Source organism: Delphinus delphis, chromosome 8 (assembly GCF_949987515.2).
Source record: "Delphinus delphis chromosome 8, mDelDel1.2, whole genome shotgun sequence".
Taxonomy (NCBI): Eukaryota; Metazoa; Chordata; class Mammalia; order Artiodactyla; family Delphinidae; genus Delphinus; species Delphinus delphis.
In genome coordinates this window covers 104,336,039-104,355,356 of record NC_082690.1, presented here as the reverse complement: position 1 = coordinate 104,355,356, position 19,318 = coordinate 104,336,039, and the positions used below count along the sequence as shown (strand labels likewise).

General features: G+C 51.0%; 1 protein-coding gene across 3 annotated transcripts; it reads right to left on the bottom strand.

The window, feature by feature from the left end:
* Window positions 1–234: 234 nt before the first annotated feature.
* Window positions 235–18,686, bottom strand: BBS1 (Bardet-Biedl syndrome 1). 3 transcript variants are annotated; one of them, XM_060019318.1, is made up of 17 exons: window positions 18,614–18,686; window positions 18,194–18,270; window positions 18,044–18,078; window positions 14,791–15,063; window positions 14,629–14,675; window positions 14,449–14,487; window positions 14,254–14,326; window positions 12,162–12,293; window positions 11,203–11,309; window positions 9,531–9,651; window positions 9,198–9,356; window positions 8,021–8,090; window positions 7,273–7,431; window positions 4,658–4,791; window positions 3,497–3,631; window positions 2,599–2,685; window positions 235–2,366 (listed from the first exon to the last, which is right to left on the bottom strand). In XM_060019318.1, the coding sequence occupies exons 1-17, from the start codon at window positions 18,658–18,660 to the stop codon at window positions 2,280–2,282; spliced, it is 1,782 nt and encodes a 593-aa protein (XP_059875301.1). In that variant the 5' UTR covers window positions 18,661–18,686; the 3' UTR covers window positions 235–2,279. The 3 variants fall into 3 exon arrangements, with proteins under 3 accessions (XP_059875301.1, XP_059875299.1, XP_059875300.1); XM_060019316.1 differs by lacking the exon at window positions 18,614–18,686 and having other exon boundaries at window positions 18,194–18,606; XM_060019317.1 differs by lacking the exon at window positions 18,614–18,686 and having other exon boundaries at window positions 3,497–3,586; window positions 18,194–18,606.
* Window positions 18,687–19,318: the final 632 nt, after the last annotated feature.

The window sequence follows — 19,318 nt, the reverse complement described above, 5'->3', positions numbered from 1 at the left end:
TGAACACGGGCCGCTGCAGTGAAAGCGCGAGTCCTAACTGCTAGACCACCAGGAAATTCCTGAGAGGCTGTTTTCTTGTTATAAACTGCCTAATTCCATAGTACCAAGTAGGTACATGTTTTTAGATACTTAAAAAAAAAAAAAGGCAGCACCACTCTCCTCATCCTTAATGTACAGTTTCTTGGAGCTCTAACTGGTGAGGGCATGGGGTATCATGCACAGTTTCTTGCTTTGTATTGCTTTATTTACACTGTCCAGACCAGTACAATTCACATATTTTTTAATAATAGGTACATTGTATTATATCATATAAATTCACGTTAGGTTGGGCTTAGGAATAGTTTCTCCGCTTTCATCATCATGAATAACTATGAGTTGAACCCAGATCAGACTTCTTTGTTCCGAGTTCACACAGTTCATCACTTCACTGGGGTGAAAGGGATTGTGAGGTCATCTGGCCCAGCCCCAGTGACACAGCTCCAGTGACAAGGGGCCCAATACCTGCTAGGGCAGGCCCTTCTGTCTCTGATAAGCTCTCTCAGAAGACTCTTCAGGTTAAGCTGAAATCTCTCTGACAGCGACACTCGCTCTACCTGTCTTTCCATTTCCAGACGAAACGTCCTGCTTATTCCAACTGTGCCTCAGTCAGCTCGATCTAGAATGTCTAGACCACCCTGATCCAATTGGTTTGTTTGCGAGTGGCTGGACTCTGCAGAGAGGAGGGGGATGGGGCTCTTTCTCTGGTCCAGTCCCCTTGCTTCTCTTAACCTGGCCCCAGAATGCATTCCCTGGGGAGGACAGGGGGTGACTGTGGGCTGTCCCTCACTGTCTCCGGCACAGAGGCTGTTGCCCGGCAGAATCAATCAGCTTGGGGCCCTTGGTCTCAAGAGCAAAAGCTCTGCACTTACTCCTGCACCTACTTTCTGGAGTTGACTCCTTGTTTCCTCTAGAGGGGCTGCCAACTCTAGGATGTTAGAGCTGAATCTGGTCAAACTGCCTCATTTTACGCTTGGGGAAACTGAAACACACAGGGATTTGGGTACTTCCCACAAGCCTGAGCTGTCTGCCACATGCTAGCCTGTACCTGGTCAGACAGAAGATATAGGTCCTTCCTCAGGCAGTAGGGTTCCTGGCTCACAAATGGCTCAGGGCGGCCCTGGTGGCGCTAACTCAAAAGAAGGCTGTGAGGCGGGCCAGGCAGACTAGCCAGGGGGCTCCAGGAAGCACCAAGGGCCCAGACTGTGGGTCTCTGACGCTTAAGGTCTAAACATGTACCTTCATTCAGTCTTCAACCTGACTCAACACCTATGGTCCATGCCTTTCCAGTGAATCTCACACTGTGGCCACTGTCCAGTGAACCTGCCACTCACCTGACCGATCTGGGCTCCGGGGCACAGAAGAGCATCTTGACTGGCAGTTCTAGGCTTCTGCCTCCCAAAGCCCCTCCCCAGGACCCCAGAGACGCCCCTCCTGTGTGCCGCGGCCCCACCTCTGCTCTGTCTCTCTGAGCCTTCCTCTCCTGGGATGCTTTCTGGGCACGAGCATCCAAGTCAGGAGCAGCAGCTGTGTGGTCTTCAGAAGCCTGGTGGGGGCTGGGGCCACTAGCTCCTGCACGGCGCTCTCTGCCCCCCGCAGCAGCTTCTCCCTTGGTGATCTTCATGGAGCATCACAGGCCTGAGACCTTGGCTGAGCCCAAGACTTCCGGTGGGAAGGCAGCTATTCCCGGGGCCCCCTGCTGAGCTCACGAGGGGAGATCAGAGGATGTGTTTTGTCTGCAAGCTGAGCTGGGAGGAGCCAAGCCTCTGGAACCCCAGGGAGCAACAGGGGGCTCAGTCTCACCCAAGAAGAGCCTCTGATTGTCTCAGGCAAGGCCCCAGCCAATTCTGCAGCAGCAGCAGAGTGACATGCCTAAGGGAAGCGGCAGACAAGGAGGCTGGGCCTATGCCCTCATCTCACCTTGAGCACTTCAGAACTCTGCCTTCAGACCTGGGAGTGGCTTCTGGGGAAAAGTGGGGAGAAGAGAGAGCCCAAAGGGCCAATGCCTGGGTTTCCCTGAGGAGGATGGAGCCCAACCTCCTGGGGACTCACTGACCTGCTGCTACAGGTCACCCAGTGGTCAGGGTGGTGAGAAAGGGGCACTAGGAGAGGAGAGGGAGGCTGTTGCCCAGCACACTGCTGCACTGGAGTGGGCCTGGGGCCGTGGACTCTGCCCGGCTCAGTGGAAGGGGCTGGAACTCCCTGGTCCTGATTCCACAGGGGCTTTAACACCGGCTCAGGCGTCAGGCAGCTGCCAGCCCCTCACTCACAGGCATGTTGATATGGGCGCTGAGCAGGGGTGCGCTCTGGCCTTCTCGGAGCACCAGCACCTATGGAGAAGGTGCCCCAGGTAGTAGGGGGCATTCCCCCTTTACCCCTGCTCCTGCAAAGGCCAAGCACGCCTGGTCTGCACTGGCCCTAGTGCAGGGCTCTGTCAAAGGGGAGGGGGAGGCTGGGAGGCCTCTACTGGGCAGACACCCACCCCATCCTGGCAGCCACCCGGGGGCCTTGTCCGCACTCACTCACACTGACCTCCCCAACTAGTACCAACCGGCAACCCACCTTGATAATGTCTGAGATGCCCTTGTCACTAAGACTCTCCACAAAGGTCTCCAGGGGGTAGTTGAGCCCTGGCACCAGCAAGGGGACCTAAGTTTGGGGACAAAGAGGTAAAGAAGTCAGCCCTCACGCCTAGACAGTGTTTGGTAGATTCCAAAGCACTCTCACACCTGTTGTCCCAGCTGAACTTCAGTGTGCCCTGGCAGGGTGGGCAGGGATGACAAGCCAGTTTGAGGAGGATGTGGGCTCAGTGGGGGGAGAGAATGCCGCAGGGCTGCATGCATGTCCCTAATTAAAGCTAAACCTTTTTTTTTTTTTTTCTTTCGGCCACACCGCACAGCAGGCGGGATCTTAGTTCCCCGACCAGGGATCAAACCCGTGCCCCCTGTAGGGGAAACGTGGAGTCTTACCCACTGGGCCACCAGAGAAGTCCCTAAACTTAAACCTCCAACCAAGTCCAGGGCTATTTCTTTCACATCCCAAAGTCTTTCTCAGTTTCTGGTCCTTCCAACTTAGGGTCAAACCTGGACCTGGGGGGAAACAAGGCTCTTCACTCTGGAAGAGTCTCCGTGGGGCTCCCATTCCTGCTGCAGGAGTGGCTAGAAAACAGGGCGGGCTCTGGGACCCCAGAGCACCAACAGGCTTCTGAGAGCAGCACCGGTGAGGCCTGGACTCTCACTGTTCTCCCAGAACCTTCGGTGTGCCTCCCTGAGACCTCTCACAGGCTGGGAGAAAAGCAGCTGAGGCAGGTCTCGGGGGCTCTCCCCAGGGCCCCTGCTGCACCCTAGTCTGGTCTGTGGCTGTAGCCACTTGCCAGCTCCCTCACCTCTGACCTGCGGACATCTAATCCGGCCCCGCCCACGCTTTCTCACTCCAGGTCTCAGTAAGGTGGGTCCAGTACCTTGAAGAAGGCCCGGGGCAGAGCATAGAGCCCCTCGTTGTACAGGAAGCAGACCAGCAGCCCCAGGATGGGTCGGGCTGTTGAGGTGTTCTGCAGGTGAAGGGTGAGCTTAAAGGTGGGGCCCAGGCCCTGAACCTGTGCAGAGGGTGGGGTGGGGAGAAAGCCCGTAGGACCTAGTGGCCTTGGGGGCCGAATACGGCCTACCCCGGCCCTGCCCGCCCGCTCCCCCTCAGCGCCCTCAAGTCACCTTCCTCGAACCACTCTAATGCACTGTCCATCCGCCCCTCAAAAGGCACGGAGCTCAGAAGCTTGGCTCCGTGTGCAAGGGATGAGCAAAATCCCAGAGCGGAGAAGGGGCTCGACCAAGGCCACTCAGCAAGTTGGTCGGAGGCACAGTTGGCCTGGGGAAGCCGGCCCTGGCTCCCACCTGTGTCCGTGTCCGTGCCCTGCCCCACCCCGCTCTTCGCAGGGCCTGGCCCAACCTCCTCCTCTCGTCCTCTGGTGGCTGCAAGGATTTCACTTTCCTCCCTCTTATCCTCGACTGCTCTGCAGCTGCTTCCTCGCTGTATCTATCCACTTTCTTTAAGGAAAGAGATATCAGAAGCCCAATTGGATCAGACAGCACACCTCAGGGACCCATTCAGAGCCAGCTGGAGCCCTGACGACCTTGAGGTCACTTGTGTCTGAGTACAAGGGGCCCTCATCCTCCTTGTGCCAGTGTAAGTCTCAGGATGGCCCCTTCCCAGTACTGAGCAGTCCCAACTCCTTGGGCTGCCGGCAGTTACCGAAATGAACAGGTTTCTTCCCTGTACCACAGCTGTAAGAGTCCCTCAAGGCTCCTGGGAAGAAACAGCCCAAGGTGACTACCTGTGTGCCCTGCCCCAAGTCTGGGGGCTCGTCTGAGGCACCGCATGGAATAAGGGGGCTGGAGAGCGTGCCCCACTCTGCGGCCAGCCAAGGGGAAGAGGCGGCACAGGAAAGAGGTGAGAGCGCTCTCACAGGGGACGTGAGACTTGGGCCCTGGGCCTGTGGGAAGGTGAGAAGGGGCACGGGGCCTAGTTGCCTTGGGATCCGCTCCTGGGCCGAGGGGTGCCCGCACAGCCCTGACCTCTGCCCTCCTGGCCCCGAGGTGGCTGATGCCCCCGCCACGTGGGTGCTCACCACAGCGTGCAGCTTGAGCGGCTCCCGCGCCGTCGCAGACACGGGGCTCAGGCTGGACTCGAGGGCCTGCGCGTAGGCGCGGGCGGCCCGGAGGCGCAGCAGGTAGAGGTCTGCCTGGAAGGCCCGGTGCATGGCTGAGGGGGCACACAGAGGGCTGGTGCTGGACGCGAGGCGGGAGGAGGGGGCAGGGCCGGGGGAGAGGGTGCTGCTCAGGCGGCCGTGGGGAGAGCGCGAGAGGAAGGCACAGTGCGCAGAGGCTGGGAACGCGGGCAACGGGAGGACTGAGGTCCCACAGCCAGCCTCTGGTGACACTGGACGCTGCGGACCACTCCCTGCTCCTGCTTCCTGGTTCTCGCACCACCTGGCTGCCCACACAACCGCAGCCTCCTTTGCTGGCTCCTTCTAGTAAGGGCTGGGGTTCCCTCGAGTTTTGTCCTTGGTCTTCTTCTCATCCTCTGTCTTCCTCGCTGCCCCATCCATGTCCTGCCCCAGCTGTGACCACCCCAAAGAGGAACAACCACGAGCTCCTGAGGGCAGGGGTGCATCAGGGTCCGGCCCGCGTCTGCACCTGGTACTGTGCACTCATCTTGGGCAGCTCAGCGCCTGGCCTGCCTGCTGCTTCTAACTGCCTGATGGGCACCTCCACCTGGACGTCCCATCAACCCCTGGAGCTCAACGCTGCGGAAACCAACCTCATTTCCCTAACTCCGTCACTGCATCCCCATCCATCAAGTCACCCAGGTTCACCCCTCACAGCTAATCATTGGCCAAGGTCGGATGACCCTTCCTCAGGGCCTCTCCAGAGCCCGCTCCCTCCCCTCCATCCCACTGTCCCTACTTTCCAGACTGAGCACCTTGGTCAGCCAGTCTGTCCTTGCTCCTTGTGCCTGCGAGGAGCCTTCTGCCATTCAGAAGCTTTCATCTTTATGTTACCCCATCCTTTCATCTTTCCTTTTTCCTCTAATACTTTCACAGTTTATTTTTAATTTACCCAGAATTAACTTTTGTGTTTGGTATGAGGTAGAGTTCTAACTTTTTTTCTAGAAACAAGTTGTCCTAATTATGTTTCTTGGACAGTCTCTCCTTCCCCCACTAATTTGAAATGACACATCTATCATATACTGACTTTCCACGCGTACAAGGGTGTGTTTCTGGACTTCCTAAACGTGCCACTGAGCTGTATCAATTCCCATACTGATGCCACAGCTGCTAATTCCTACAAATTCATAGTTCATTCCGCTATCTGATAGGCTGAGTCTCCTCATTCTTATTTTCCCCAAACTTCTTAGATTTACTCTTAGAATCAACTGGTCAAGTCCTCAAAATAAAACCCATAGGGATTTTAACTGTAACTTTGCTATGTTTCTAGATTAATTTCAGAAGCTGTTAACTAATCAACAGCTTTACAACTTTAGGTCTTACTACCCTGAGACTTGGTAAGTCTCATCATTTAAATATTCAGGTGGTCTTTCCTGTTCTTTAAAGCAGTTTTATAATTTTCTTTATTAGACTTTGTATGTTTTCTTGTTAAGTTTACGTCTAAGGATTTCTTTGCTATTGTGAATGGAAACTTTCTCTTTTCTAATTGGATACTGTTGGTATATACAAAAGCTATTGATTCTTGCTATTTTCATTATACCTTAGAGAACTTCTTAATTATTTCTCTAATATATCAGTTGCTTCTCTTGGGTCCTCTAGGCTACAACAGCCTGCTAGCTATTTTCTTTATCCTGTAATTTATCCTTTAAACTGTAAGCCAGATTCCTTTCAAAGACAGAGGGGGTTGAGTTACTGTATTTTTCTGCTTAACATCTTTCCCATCTCTCCACTACACGGAATAAACCAAAACATCTTAACTTTGCATTCCAGACCCTTTCGGAGTCAGCTGACCTGCTTTCCCAGCCTCCCCGCTGGCCACTGAGCCTTCCTGCACTGCACCCGCAGCTACATGACAGATGCTGCTTAGATCCACGTAGGGCCCTGTGCCTTTTCCCAAGCCTCTTCCTAAATCGCCCTCCCCTCTCCCTCTCTGGCTGGTAGGCTTATAATCAGCTTTTGGGGTCAAATCCAGTATCATCTCTCTCTGAAGCCTTTCCCAGGCTCCCAGGCAAACACACTCCCTTGTGTGTCTCAACAGCCCTCTGCAGAGACTTATTCTACACCTGTCATGCAACATGAAGTTAGCAAGGTCTACTGAGCTCTTTAGGTAGGGACTGGCCTAATTCTAGGCACCTGGCACAAGGCCTGGCATAATCATAGGTATTAAGTGAATGTATGAATAAATGAACAAAAAGAGGAGGAAAATCAAATAGGATAAGGAAGAACCTCGATCAGATTCTACTTCTCTCATGAGAATTCCTCCATCTAAAAGTGGCTGCTCCCTCCTCGAATTCTAAGGGCTCTCGCCCTCACCCACAGCACCTTCCCCCTTGAGCTGTAGCTCTTTGTTGGCAGGGTGTACCTGCTAGGCTGTCTCTGGGCTTCCAGAGGCATGAGACCCACCCGGTTCACCCAGGTCTCCTCCCACTGCTCAGGGCACCCAGGCGGCATTCACCCAGTTCCTGCTGCTTTAGCGCAAGGGAGGAGGAAGAGGAAGGAGCCAGCCTGAATCTCACCGGTGCTGGCTTCCCGCTCTCGCAGTGTCTGATCCACGTAAAGCCGGGTCTTTCGGGGCATGTTGAGTTTCATGGCCTGGGCTGGTGGGGGACCTGCTTCACCTCCCCCCTCCACAAACACTGCTGTGCGCTTCAGGATCTTGATAATCAGGCCACCACCTAGGGAGGAGGACAGGCAGAAGCAGATTTGTCCTCCCCATTTCTACCCTACATTCCCATTCTTTCTTCCCAAACAATCTGTCTCATATCGACCCATTTCAGTCTTCCTGCTGAGACTCTCAGTTTCTGGAAGGAATGAAGTGTGTCCTACCATTAATTCAAACATTCATTTAGCAGCTGATTTACTTGTTTATTTTTGGCTGCGCCACTCTGCTTGCGGGATCTTACTTCCCTGACCAGGGATCGAACCCGGGCCCCCTGTAGTGGAAGTGCAGAGCCCTAACCACTGGACCGCCAGGGAATTCCCTAGTAGTTATTTATTGACCACTGTGATGTTCCAGTTCTGCATTGTGGCGGATACTGGGGTGAACTGGAGACACAGCCAGGGCCTGGCCCCCAGGTAGTGACATCAGACTGCTGGTGAGCTGTCCCCAGTGAAGGCCCAGCCCAGACAGGACGTGTCTGCAAGCCCTGCTTTCCAAACCTAGGCCCACCAATGTTCCACATCCGCCTCCTCTTCTTTCCCAGGATCTGGCCTATCTCACTGACTCCCAACTTTAAAACCCCTGCCAGGCCTGACTTGTCTCACCTCGTGTAGTCATGATGAGGGTGTGATCTTCCCGCCCGTAGCGGCCAAAGCAAAGGCTGGTCACTGCATCCTACGGTGGCGATGTCAGAGTTTAGCTGGGAAAATGACTCAGTGAGGAGAGCAAGTCTGGGGGGAGGGGGATAAGGCTTGGAGACCCCAGATATGATGTAAGAGGTGAGATGTGAGGCGAGGCCTGGAGCCACGCTGCCTCTAATCCCAGCCCCCTCCTCACTGCCACGGCCACAGTTCCAGACTGAACATCACTGGCTTTAGGGTCAGCTTTCTAAGAGGTCTCCCAGCCTAGTCTTCCTCCCCAGTGTCTTTCACACTGCTGCCTCTGCTGCCTTTCAAAAATACAAATATGACCACACCTATTCCCTGCTGAAAAACCTCCAGTGGCTTTTGCCCTCCTTGTCAGGACATTCAAGGCCTTCCACATCTGACGCCAACCTGCCTTTTCTATCAGCTCTCTCCCTGCCCTTTCCCCAACCCACACACCACACCGCCTGCCCTCCCAGCAGCCTGTGGTCCAAACCAGCTGCTTTCCAATTTTACATTGTGACATATGACACTTTATACATACAGGTACACAAAGTTTCACATGTGATATATTCTGAACTTCTTTTTTCTGGTTCTGTTGCTGGCCTATTAAATTGATTTTGTTTGAAAAAGTCTGGTCCAGATTCATCAAACTACCTGGACTCCTTTAAAGAACACTCATGCCTCTCAGCCTTTGTTCATGTTATTTCCAGTCTGGAATATTCTATCTCCATTTATCCACTCCATTTATCGAAGCAGACTGCTTCGAGGCCCAGCTGAATTGTGGTTTGCCCTGTGAAATGGCCCCTGAGTTCCGTCCCCATTTATCCTTCACCTCCCCCGCCCCCAGTCACTGGGCTGCCTCTGTGCTTTTTCAGTGCTTTGCCCTGCTTTAGTCTGCCTTGTATTTGAATCGGCTGTGTCTCTAGCTGGCTATCACTTCAGACTGTAAGTTCCCCGACAGTAAGGATTCAGTCACTGATTTATCCTTCTAATACAGTGAGTTGTGCATATGGGATGCTCAACGAATGTTTTCAAAATGCATCAGAAGTTAAGGGTGGCAGGTGGAGTGGGGTCAGGAGAGGCAGCGAAGGGGCCCCACAGGCGGGAGCGGGGCAAGGAGGAGGCAGCAGCTCACCGGCGTGCGGACGATGCTGAGCAGGGCCTTGTCGCGGTAGATGCGGACCTCTCCGTTGGCCAGTCCGGCCATGACGGCCTGCAGGCCCCGGGAGCGCTGCTCCAGGAGGTTCATGGTCAGGATGGCTGCGGGCATCTGCACTGTCCACAGCCTCTTACCCTGCGTGGGGGGCAGGGGACGGCTAAATGTCTGCAGGGGGCTCAGGGCTTAAGAGTGGAAAGAAGGGGTGGCTGGAGTTGCTGGGAAGGGAAGGCCGGAAGGGCTCGCCTGCTGAGGGGGACTAAGGAGGCACGGGTGGAGGGGCTGGGGCTGGTGCTTGCCCAGAGGCCACACCTTGTGGGTGAAGCCATGCAGGCTGTCTTGGTTGCTGCCCACCACCAGGACCTTGTGAACCCGGACAAGCCCCACAGGCTGGGCACTCAGCTCGATGCAGTACTTGGGGCGCTTGGAGTCTCTGTGGAATAAAGACACACTCTCCCAGCCCCAGAGGAAGACTCTCTCCTTCCCCGGCTGACCCTCCTCTTTCCAAGCCCCACAGACTACCCTGGCAGGAACCTTGGCCCACAGCAGATGACTGCGCTGTTAGTTCCACCTCTGTGACTTAGTAGCTGCACGACCTTGGATAACAGGAAGTGTGTCTTCCCTCCTAGTCTTCCTCTCAACTTTACCACAGTAATTTGTGTGATAACCTGGCACTTACCAGTTTACAGTGAGCGCACTGCAGGTTAGACAAAGTAACGGACTGACGCAGTTTAGTAATTCATCAGAAAAGCATGAGGAGTTTATTCTGTGTAAATGCACTGTTCTCAGTTTCCTGGCCTCTGAGTCTTAATTTCTCTTATCCAGAAAGTAGGGATAATTCCTGTCTGTCCATCACAGGCTCTAGCCCACCTTGCTTAAGTCTGAGCCAGAGTCATCTCCCACCTGATGACTCCTCTGAGAGCTTCCCCACTGGTCTAAGAGGTCTCCTTCCAATCTACCCTCCACCCAGCACGGTAATCTTTAAAAAATGTAAACGGGTCATGTCATTCTTCTGAGTAAAACCCCATAATAGTTTTCTACTGCACTTCGGATAAAATCCAAAATCTTTACCATGTCCCACCAGGTCCTGCATGAGCCGACCCTGGTCTCTACGTCATGTCATGACACCAAGCTTGAGTGGCACAAGATAATGTCTTTCCCACCTAGAGTTCGCTTAAATTTCCTCTGCCTGTAACACTCTCGCTTCACTTTTGCGGAGCACAGGCTCCGGACGCGCAGGCTCAGCGGCCATGGCTCATGGGCCCAGCTGCTCCGCGGCATGTGGGATCCTCCCGGACTGGGGCACGAACCCGTGTCCCCTGCATCAGCAGGTGGACTCTCAACCACTGCGCCACCAGGGAAGCCCTTGCTTCACTTTCTGAACAACTGGCTCCTTCTTAACCTTCAAGTCATCTCCCCAGACAGGCATTCGCTGATCACCCTGACCCCATTGTTTTTTCCCATTGAGCCTATATTTTTCCTCCATAGCATGCATCCAGTTTGCAATATTACCTTGGTTTGTTGACCTTAATATCTATCTTCCCACAAGGGCAGGGACTTTGTTATGTTTTGTTCATCAATATATCCCCAACACCTTATACAATGCTTCATACATAGTAGGTGCTCGAAAACATTTCTTGAATTAAAAAAATGACTGTTGAGAAATATCAAACTAATGCATAAGGAAATTTCACATACCTATAAAAGCAACAGAACAAGTATGAGAGACTATTTTCATTTCTTCTAATATCTGATTGCATCACTCGTGTTACGGCCACCCGGCCCAGTCTCTCACTTTGCCAGGCCCCATCGGACGAGCCTCCACATGTCCCCTGTGCTCAAGGGCTCTGCCTCCTATATGAAATTCTCAGCTCTTTCCATTCCCACATTCCAGCCCCAAAGCTCCCTGCTCATCTTACAAGCCCTCAAGACCACCAGGTTTCTGAGATGTTCCTCTAGCCCCAGAGACCACGGATGTGGCTACCTTCTCAGCATATAGATGTTCCCGTTGCGGCAGGCAGCAGCAAGACGGAACTCCACATCGAACTGGCCAGAAACCTCCAGGAAGACGGGGACGCTGGGTAGGCTCATCTGCAAAGAACAGACTCAAACATCCCGATTTCCCTGGAGCCCCAGCCCTTCCCTGACCTGAAGTAATTCCTCCAAGTCCCAATCTCCTCACTCACACCCTGCTGGTCACAGTTTAAACTTGTACAATTTTTCTGGAAGGAAACTCGGCAACATGTAGCCCTTTGACTAAACTCGGCCACTTCTAGGAATGCATCGTAAGGAAGCATTTAGATAAGCACGCAAAGATGTTTGGGCAAGGAAGCCCACTGAGGTGGTGTTAATAATAGCAAAAAACTGCAAACAAATGTACAATAGGTGACAGGGTACATCTATATAATCGATGTTGTGTGGCCTTTGCAAAGGCTGATGTGGTTTTATATAGATATGGAAAGATATTGATAAGCTTCTGCTACATGAAAACAGTAGCTTACATGATCCTATGCCAAGAGGCCATATTTGTAAAAAAAAAAAAAAATTATGTAAAATTATATATCTGTGTCTAAATATGAAAATGTCTGGAAAGACTTATGCCAAAGACTTATCTGTGGGTGGTAGGATTTGGGGATATATATCTTTTTCTTTTCTTCTTCTTCTTTTTTTTTTTTTTTTGTGGCCCCATCACATGGCATGCGGGATCTTAGTTCCCTGACCAGGGCTTGAACCCGTGCCCCCTGCAGTGGAAGCGCAGAGTCTTAACCACTGGACCGCCAGGCAAGTCCCTATATCTCTTTCTTTACGCTTATCTACATTTTATAATTTTCCACAGTGAACACATATTACCAAGAACTAACTGGGGGGCAGGAGATATTGGGGAACAGGGGAGGGAATGGAGCCTGGGCCACGGGTGTGCCCACGGCCAGGCCCCACACTGACCTTGGCCAAAACAGTGAAGGCTTCTGGGTCCAGTACCAGGAGCTCCTTGTTCTCAGTGCCCAGCACCAGGCAGGACACAGCGTCCTCGTCAGCCAGGTTCTTCTTTAAGGTGGTCATGGTGGTGATGACTGTCTGCAGAGGGACTGCAGGGGTCACCCAGTAGCTCCCCTCACACCATTCCCCCAGAGACTCCCAGGACGCCCCAGGAAGAAAGAGGGCAAAGGAGGAGGAAGAGTATCAGAGATGTGACAGAAGATTTATGTACAAAGGTGTTTACTGCAACAAACCTAACTTTCTAACAAAAGAGGATTGTCTAAGTCAATTATAAACTATCTGTATGATAAAAAACCCATGCAGTCATTTACAAAAATCACATTTTACAAGAAGACTCAGTGACAGGGAGGATGCTTCTAACGTATTAAGAGAAAACACAGGTAAAAAGTTATGTTAGTATTATCCCAGTTAAAAAAAAATATATGAATAAAAAAACATGCTGGAAAGCTAAACCCTTAAATACAAACACTGGTTATCTCTGGACAATGAGATCATAGGTGATGTTTAATTTCTCCATTGTGCTTTCCTACAGTTTCTACAGTGGGCATATGTTCTTTTTCTAATTGTGATTGGAGAGAAAACAAAAGAGAAGGGGATGATCCCTTTTTTAGGAATTTCTCCTATGGAAGTAACTTAGCGGGACTAAAATGTTTCTTTGGATAAAGCTGTTCATTGTGTGACTATCTTTAAGATAAAAAAAAAGGAATGATCCTCAATGCCTAGTGGAAGGAGAAAAGTTATAGAAACATGGATGTTAGTGGCTCCCAATCATGTAACCATGCACATACTTGGAACGATGGCCTCCCCAAAACTGCATCTTTTAAGCAATACTTACTTCATTTACTTCCTGATTTTAAAAGTACTCAATGATAGTGACACCTGTGGACCTCAGCTGCTGCTCGGCAGGAGAGAACAATGTTTCTCACAGAATTGTCTAAGGCTAGCCAAAGGCTGAGGTATGTGTTGGTCAGTGTGTTCGGCTCACGTGGCCTCTACAGGAAGTAGCCGGTTCCCCTGCGGCTTTCTGAAATGCAGGAACAGCTATGGGAGCCCATCCCTGGGCTAGAGTCAGGAACCCCTAGGTCAGGAACCACTGGAGTTCATCAACGAATAGGATCATCAATAAAGCCATTAAAAGCATAACTAAGAAAAATATGAAGTGCATAAAAAGGAGACATTTCTTCTCCAATGACCTGCGTGTGAATAGTTACATAAACTATGAATGAAATAATGAATAATCAATGAAATAATCAAGGGGTCACTTGATTAAAAATGGAGTTCTTCAAGACTAATGCTCAAGATATAATGTTATGTACTCAAGGGAAGCAGGATATAAAAGCATATTTATAAAGGAAATGTACCAAGCTGGTAAGAGTACCTCTGAGTAGTGAGTGTAGTCACTTACATTTCTCCTTTATATTTCTCTTTATTTTCAAAGTTTTCTCTAATGAAAATATATTACCTTTACCCCCAAGATGATAAAAGTTATATAAAGCTACATAACTATATATCAATTCAAAGCTGTCACTGTGGGGCTTCCCTCGTGGCACAGTGGTTAGGAATCCGCCTGCCAGTGCAGGGGACATAGGTTCAAGCCCTGGTCTGGGAAGATCCCACATGCCGTGGAACAACTAAGCCCGTGCGCCACAACTACTGAGCCCGTGTGCCACAACTACTGAGCCCGGGCGCCTAGAGCCCGTGCTCCGCAACAAGAGAAGCTACCGCAATGAGAAGCCTGCGCACCGCAACAAAGAGTAGCCCCCGCTCACCGCAACTAGAGAAAGCCCACGTGCAGCAACAAAAACCCAATGCAGCAAAAAAATTTTTAAATGAAAATAAATACATTTGTTAAAAAAAAAAAGCTGTTACTGTTAACTGGAAAGTAGAAGCCCTGCAGCTTTGTGACTATATATGTGGAAGGGTAACTGCAAAGTAAAACTAGTCGCATTTGGCTGTAGAATTTACCACTAACGTTACATCGTCTTTTAAAAAAACTGTCCTTATTTTTTCTAGGGAAATAAGAAGAGAGGGGCAGTACCTGCCGCCTGATGGACTTGGACTTGTGCTGGTTCACAAATGCCTCCATTTCACTCAGCTCCAGCTGCAGAAACCTGGACACACAGAGCACTGACACCTGCATGCCTTGGGCCTGGCTGCTCTCCCCAGGCCACTCCAGGGCCGCTCCCTCCCCGCTGGGAACTTCTGGAGCCCTGGCCCTCCAGAGGGCCCTTACCTGAGTGACTGTACAGACAAAGGCACCTCTGCCTTCTCCCTGTAAGGAGAGGGACCATCATGGCAGGTTTAGTTAAGGAACAGGGCCTGGGGTTCAGACTGCGGGCTCTGGGATGAAGGCGTAGGGGTGGGGGAATGAGGGAGGGGTAGGAGGCATACGAAGGGGGAAGTGGGATCTCACCGGATGCCCTCCAGCATCTCCTTCAGGGTCAGGGGGTCAATCCGGTCCTGTGCCAGCATGGGAAGAAGGTACAGCCTGTGAGCACCAGAGCCAGGCAGGGAACGAGGACAACCCCAAGGCTGCTACCTTCGCCTTCTTGTTCTCATCCCGCACATCACTCACCTCTTTGGCCTGGTTCCAAAGGTCCTGTTCCAGGGGGTTTGGAGGCAACTGGGGCAGGCTGAACTTGAAGTAGGGCCTGAGATTCTTATACACATACACGCAAGGGCCTGACGCGAGTGCCAGCGCTGGTGTCCGGGGTTCGTGTTGCTCCATGAAGAAGGTGGCAGCAGCGGCTGGCAGGGCAGGTAGCGGGCTTTCGCTCAGCACTGTGGGCCCTTTAAGCACCTTCAGGCGGGGCTGCTGCCCACCTGGGCCAAGGTCCCCCACCACCAGCTGTAGAGAGAGGCAGGCTGATTCCTGGCTCAGGGTCTAAAGACCACCCCCGCTACTGCACCTCTTCTTGGGCTTAGCTCTTTGCTGGTGCACATTCATATACGCTCACAATGCACCATGGGTGGGTGGGGGAAGGGCAAAGGCTTTGCAAGAAGGCTTGTAAGCTGTGTGACCTTGGGAAAACTGATGCAACTTCCTGAGCCACAGTTTTCCCACGTGCAAAAGGGGAATACCTACCATACGACACTTGTAGTGAAAATCAAATGAGATAATCAACTAGAGAACCTAGCGAGGAGTAGGTGGCAGCTCATGTTTTCATTGCTTGTTCAGTTAACATTTCTTCAGGGCCTGCTCCATGCCAGGCACTGTTCTAGACACTGGAACAGTTGCTGAGGTCAGTGGGGGGCCTGAAACTCATATCTGGGCTCTGAGGCCTGGCTTCCAAACAGGAACAGAGCTAAAGATGCAGAACCAGTCACGCAGAGCAGGATGTGCTCTATGGACCCAGAGAGGAGAACCCAGCTCCTCAGCCTGTCTTTTCCACCCTCCAAGCCACCGTAGCTGTCATGCAAACCCATTCTCCTGAGTGAGGCCTTCAAGGCCCCTCTGATCTGGTTCCCAACTTGTTTTCTAACACCTCCCTATCCATGCTATGCCCCAGCCAGAATGCGGGCTGCCACAGAATGCCCGGATTCTGCGCATGTAGTGTGCTAGGAGCCACACCAGTAACTTCATGCATCCTTTCATTTAATCCTAGCAACAACCTGTGAGGTAGGTACGATTATTAGCCTCATTTCACAAATGAGGAAGCTGTGGCTTAGAGATGTTAGGTAAAAGTCACCCGGCTAGTAAGTGGTAGAGCTAGGACCTGAACCTAGGTCTGTCTGTATCCAAAGCCGGTGGTCTTAACTATTATTTCATATTGGCCTCAACTTTCTAATTTCAAATTTGCTCTTTCCAAATATGTTGTGAACTTCCAAGCCTCTCTGCCTCTGCTTGTGCTGTTCCCTCTGCCTGGAATGCCCTCCTCTCTTCCATGCCTTCTTGGGACACTTCATTCATCCTTCAGCACCAGTTCATGTTACTGCCCTCTAGTGCCTCCTGATAGAGTCACTGTTCTTTCATTGGTGCTCCCGTAATAATTTCCGTATATTCTATTTTAGCATCCACTCATCTACCCCAAAAATATTTATCAATTATCTAATTTGTGCCAGGCACTGGGTTAGATGCTTGGAATCGACAGTAAGCAAACTAGCCATTGGAAAAGTTATTACACAAAAGCATTACCATTTCACATTAGTTATTGGGTCTGTGATTTCTCTACCCTTCACTGCTGTCAGCCCAGCGCCAAGCATACACTAGGTGTTCAGTCAACATCATGGATGAATTAAGGGCATTGTCTATATCTCCTTCTGACTATGGACTGGCTCATTTCTAAGTTTAGTGTGTGCACAACACCTGACACACAGAAGGGGTTCACTGTATGCTTGCTGAATTGTTGAATGATTTATGGATAGGAATTTGGGGGCCAAAGTCACCAAATCTGACTGCACAGTCCATGTAGGGTATGACTCCCTTCAAGCTGCCCACATAACACACCCATTGTGGGTTCACTGCCCTTGCTGAGGGCTGAGCTGACAGACCCAGGTCTGCCACCTTTTACAAACTCGGTAAACTCAGCCTCTCAGAATCTATTTTCCCACTAATAAATAATATCTATGTATGTGAAACTGCCTCAAAGAGAGTCTACTCCAGACATGTTAACTTCCTTTATTTAGCCCAATATATATCTCAAACTTTTAAAAACCTGTGCCTTCAAAATTTTTTATCTATTTTTCTTCTTCTTTTTTTTTTTTTTGCGGTACACGGGCCTCTCACTGTTGTGGCCTCTCCTGTTGCCGAGCACAGGCTCCAGACGCGCAGGCTCAGCAGCCACGGCTCACAAGCCCAGCTGCTCCGTGGCATGTGGGATCTTCCCGGACGAGGGCATGAACCCGTGTTCCCTGCAACGGCAGGCGGACTCTCAACCACTGCGCCACCAGGGAAGCCCTATTTTTCTTCTTTTTTTAATATTTTCTTGACTACCCCGTGCAGCATGTGGGATCTTAGTTCCCCGACCAGGGGTCGAACCCGCGCGCCTTGCATTGGAAGTGTGGACTCTTAACCACTGGACTGCCAGGGAATTCCCCCAATTTTTTATTTCTTTATTTACATTTTATTTACTTACTTTTATATTTTAAATTAAATTTAAAATTTAACCTTTTTATTATGGAAAATTTTCAGTCATATACAAAAGTAGAGAGACTCATATAATGAACCCCCAAATACACACCATCCAGCTTCAACAATGATTAGCTCATGGCTAATCTTAAAATCTATACCCTTTTCTTAAAAAAAAAAAAATTATTTATTTGGCTGCACTGGGGTCTTAGTTGTGGCATGTGGGATCTTTAGTTGGGGCATGTGGGATCTTTAGTTGAGGCATGTGGGATCTAGTTCCCTGACCAGGGATCACACCCGGGCCCCCTGCATTGGGAGCATGGAGTCTTAACCACTGGACCACCAGGGAAGTCCCTATGCCCTTTTTTTTTTTTTTTTTTTTTTTTTTGCTGTACGCGGGCCTCTCACTGTTGTGGCCTCTCCCATCCTTTTGATAAACATAAAACTCTCACTCTCCTCCCTTCTACTTTCCCTCCAGAGTAACGCCCCACCCCCAACCAAGGGATGTGCCCTTCCAGTAAAGAATTACTTCAAGTTAACAAAATTAAGATGCTTTATCTTAGTATAATTTCCGGCAGCATTTTTGCTCTGCTTTACTTTCCGCAGTCTGTACTGTGAGATCAACAGGTTCTCTTCACTTTCCACATTAAAAATAAAATTTAACCCTAAATGTGCTTTTTCAAAGTACACGTTAATTCCAGATTATGCTGAGCTTCTTTGCAGCCATCGGGAAGTCTCACCTCTGGGGTGATATGCTTACCTTGTACTCCCCGTCACCATGCAAATCTGCCAGCTCTGGAAAACATAAAACAGCCATAAGCCAGGGTCTCAGAATTCTAGAGGCTTCCCTACAGAACCATCTGACTCCTCCGTCCCCCAAGAACCGGGGTTCCTGGTCCCAGAGACTCACGCAGGCAGGCGGAAAAGGTGTGGATGTTGGCCATGGGGTCGTAGTGTGCATCCAGCCATTTCGAACTGGCTTCACTGCTGGGAGAAGAGGGAAAGAGTTGCGGGGGGCGCGGAAGATGAATCCCAAGGAAGGGGAAGAAAACTTGCCGGAGCTGGTTTCTGAGAATGAGGTGTGTAGGCAGCTTTGAACTAGGGGTATAGAACATCTGGGTCCAAGTCCAGGCTCCACCACCGGTGCACAGCGACCTCGAGTCACCCACACGCACCCATTCACTCCTTGGGCCTCAGTTTCCCCACTTGATCTCTAAGAGCCCTTCAAGGACCGCCAGCGCTGCTGAGAACCGCAGGAGCCCAGATCCCGGGACCAGGGCACCCTCTTTACATAGGTAGGAAAAGAGGCCTCAAGGACCCCAGCCTTCACCTCTCAGCTCTGCCGCTGTCGGAATCCGACGAAGACGCAGCAGCCATCTTCTCAGGCGTCACCCTGGCAACCAGCTCCGGCAAGCCGCCGCGCAGCGCCTAATAGAGCCCGGGTTCTGGAAAGCTCGCGTATAAAGGTTCCGGGCGCTCAGCTTTCCGGCCCGGGACGCAGAGGCCAGCGAGCAGGATGCTCTGGCTTGTGCCGGGTTTCTAGCTACTGAGATGCAATCCCTCATTCCAGCTCATATCATTTATCCTTGATCCTTCCAGTAGGAGCTTTTGGGCCCTGCAGCTCAGAGTCAGCAGCAGGGCCCTCTGGCTTTGAGCCCTGGAAACGAGCCCTTGTAGTGTTTATGAACAGCAAAACTAACTCCTCCCCTCCTCATCTTCATGGTTAACCGGGTGGAAAAGAGGCCACTCCTTTTCTCCCTCCTTACTCTAGAGGTCCAGGCTCAGAGAAAAAACACAAAGGGTAAGAGATTAAATCCTAGGATTGTGGCTGAAGTTGAGGCTTTCCAGGTTTTAGGTTCCTGGAATATTTTAAAATAGAAGAAAAGCCACGAAGGAGGACGGCAAAAATTGTGCTACGTTCATCTCTTGACTCTCTGTGTATCCACATTTCGAGGTGATGTCAAAATCCCGTTGTGGATGGGAGCCTAAAAATAACCCTCCTTCTCCCTCCGCAGGCCTTGATCCCAGCACCTTG

Coding starts and splice junctions, on each gene's coding strand:
- BBS1 (XM_060019316.1), bottom strand. CDS start 18,398: ATGTTCTATACCCCTAGTTCAAAGCTGCCTACACACCTCATTCTCAGA. Junction 15,064..18,043: donor ATGGTGACGGGGAGTACAAG/GTAAGCATATCA, acceptor CTCTCTCTACAG/CTGGTGGTGGGGGACCTTGG. Junction 14,327..14,448: donor TTGTCTGTACAGTCACTCAG/GTAAGGGCCCTC, acceptor CTGTGTGTCCAG/GTTTCTGCAGCTGGAGCTGA.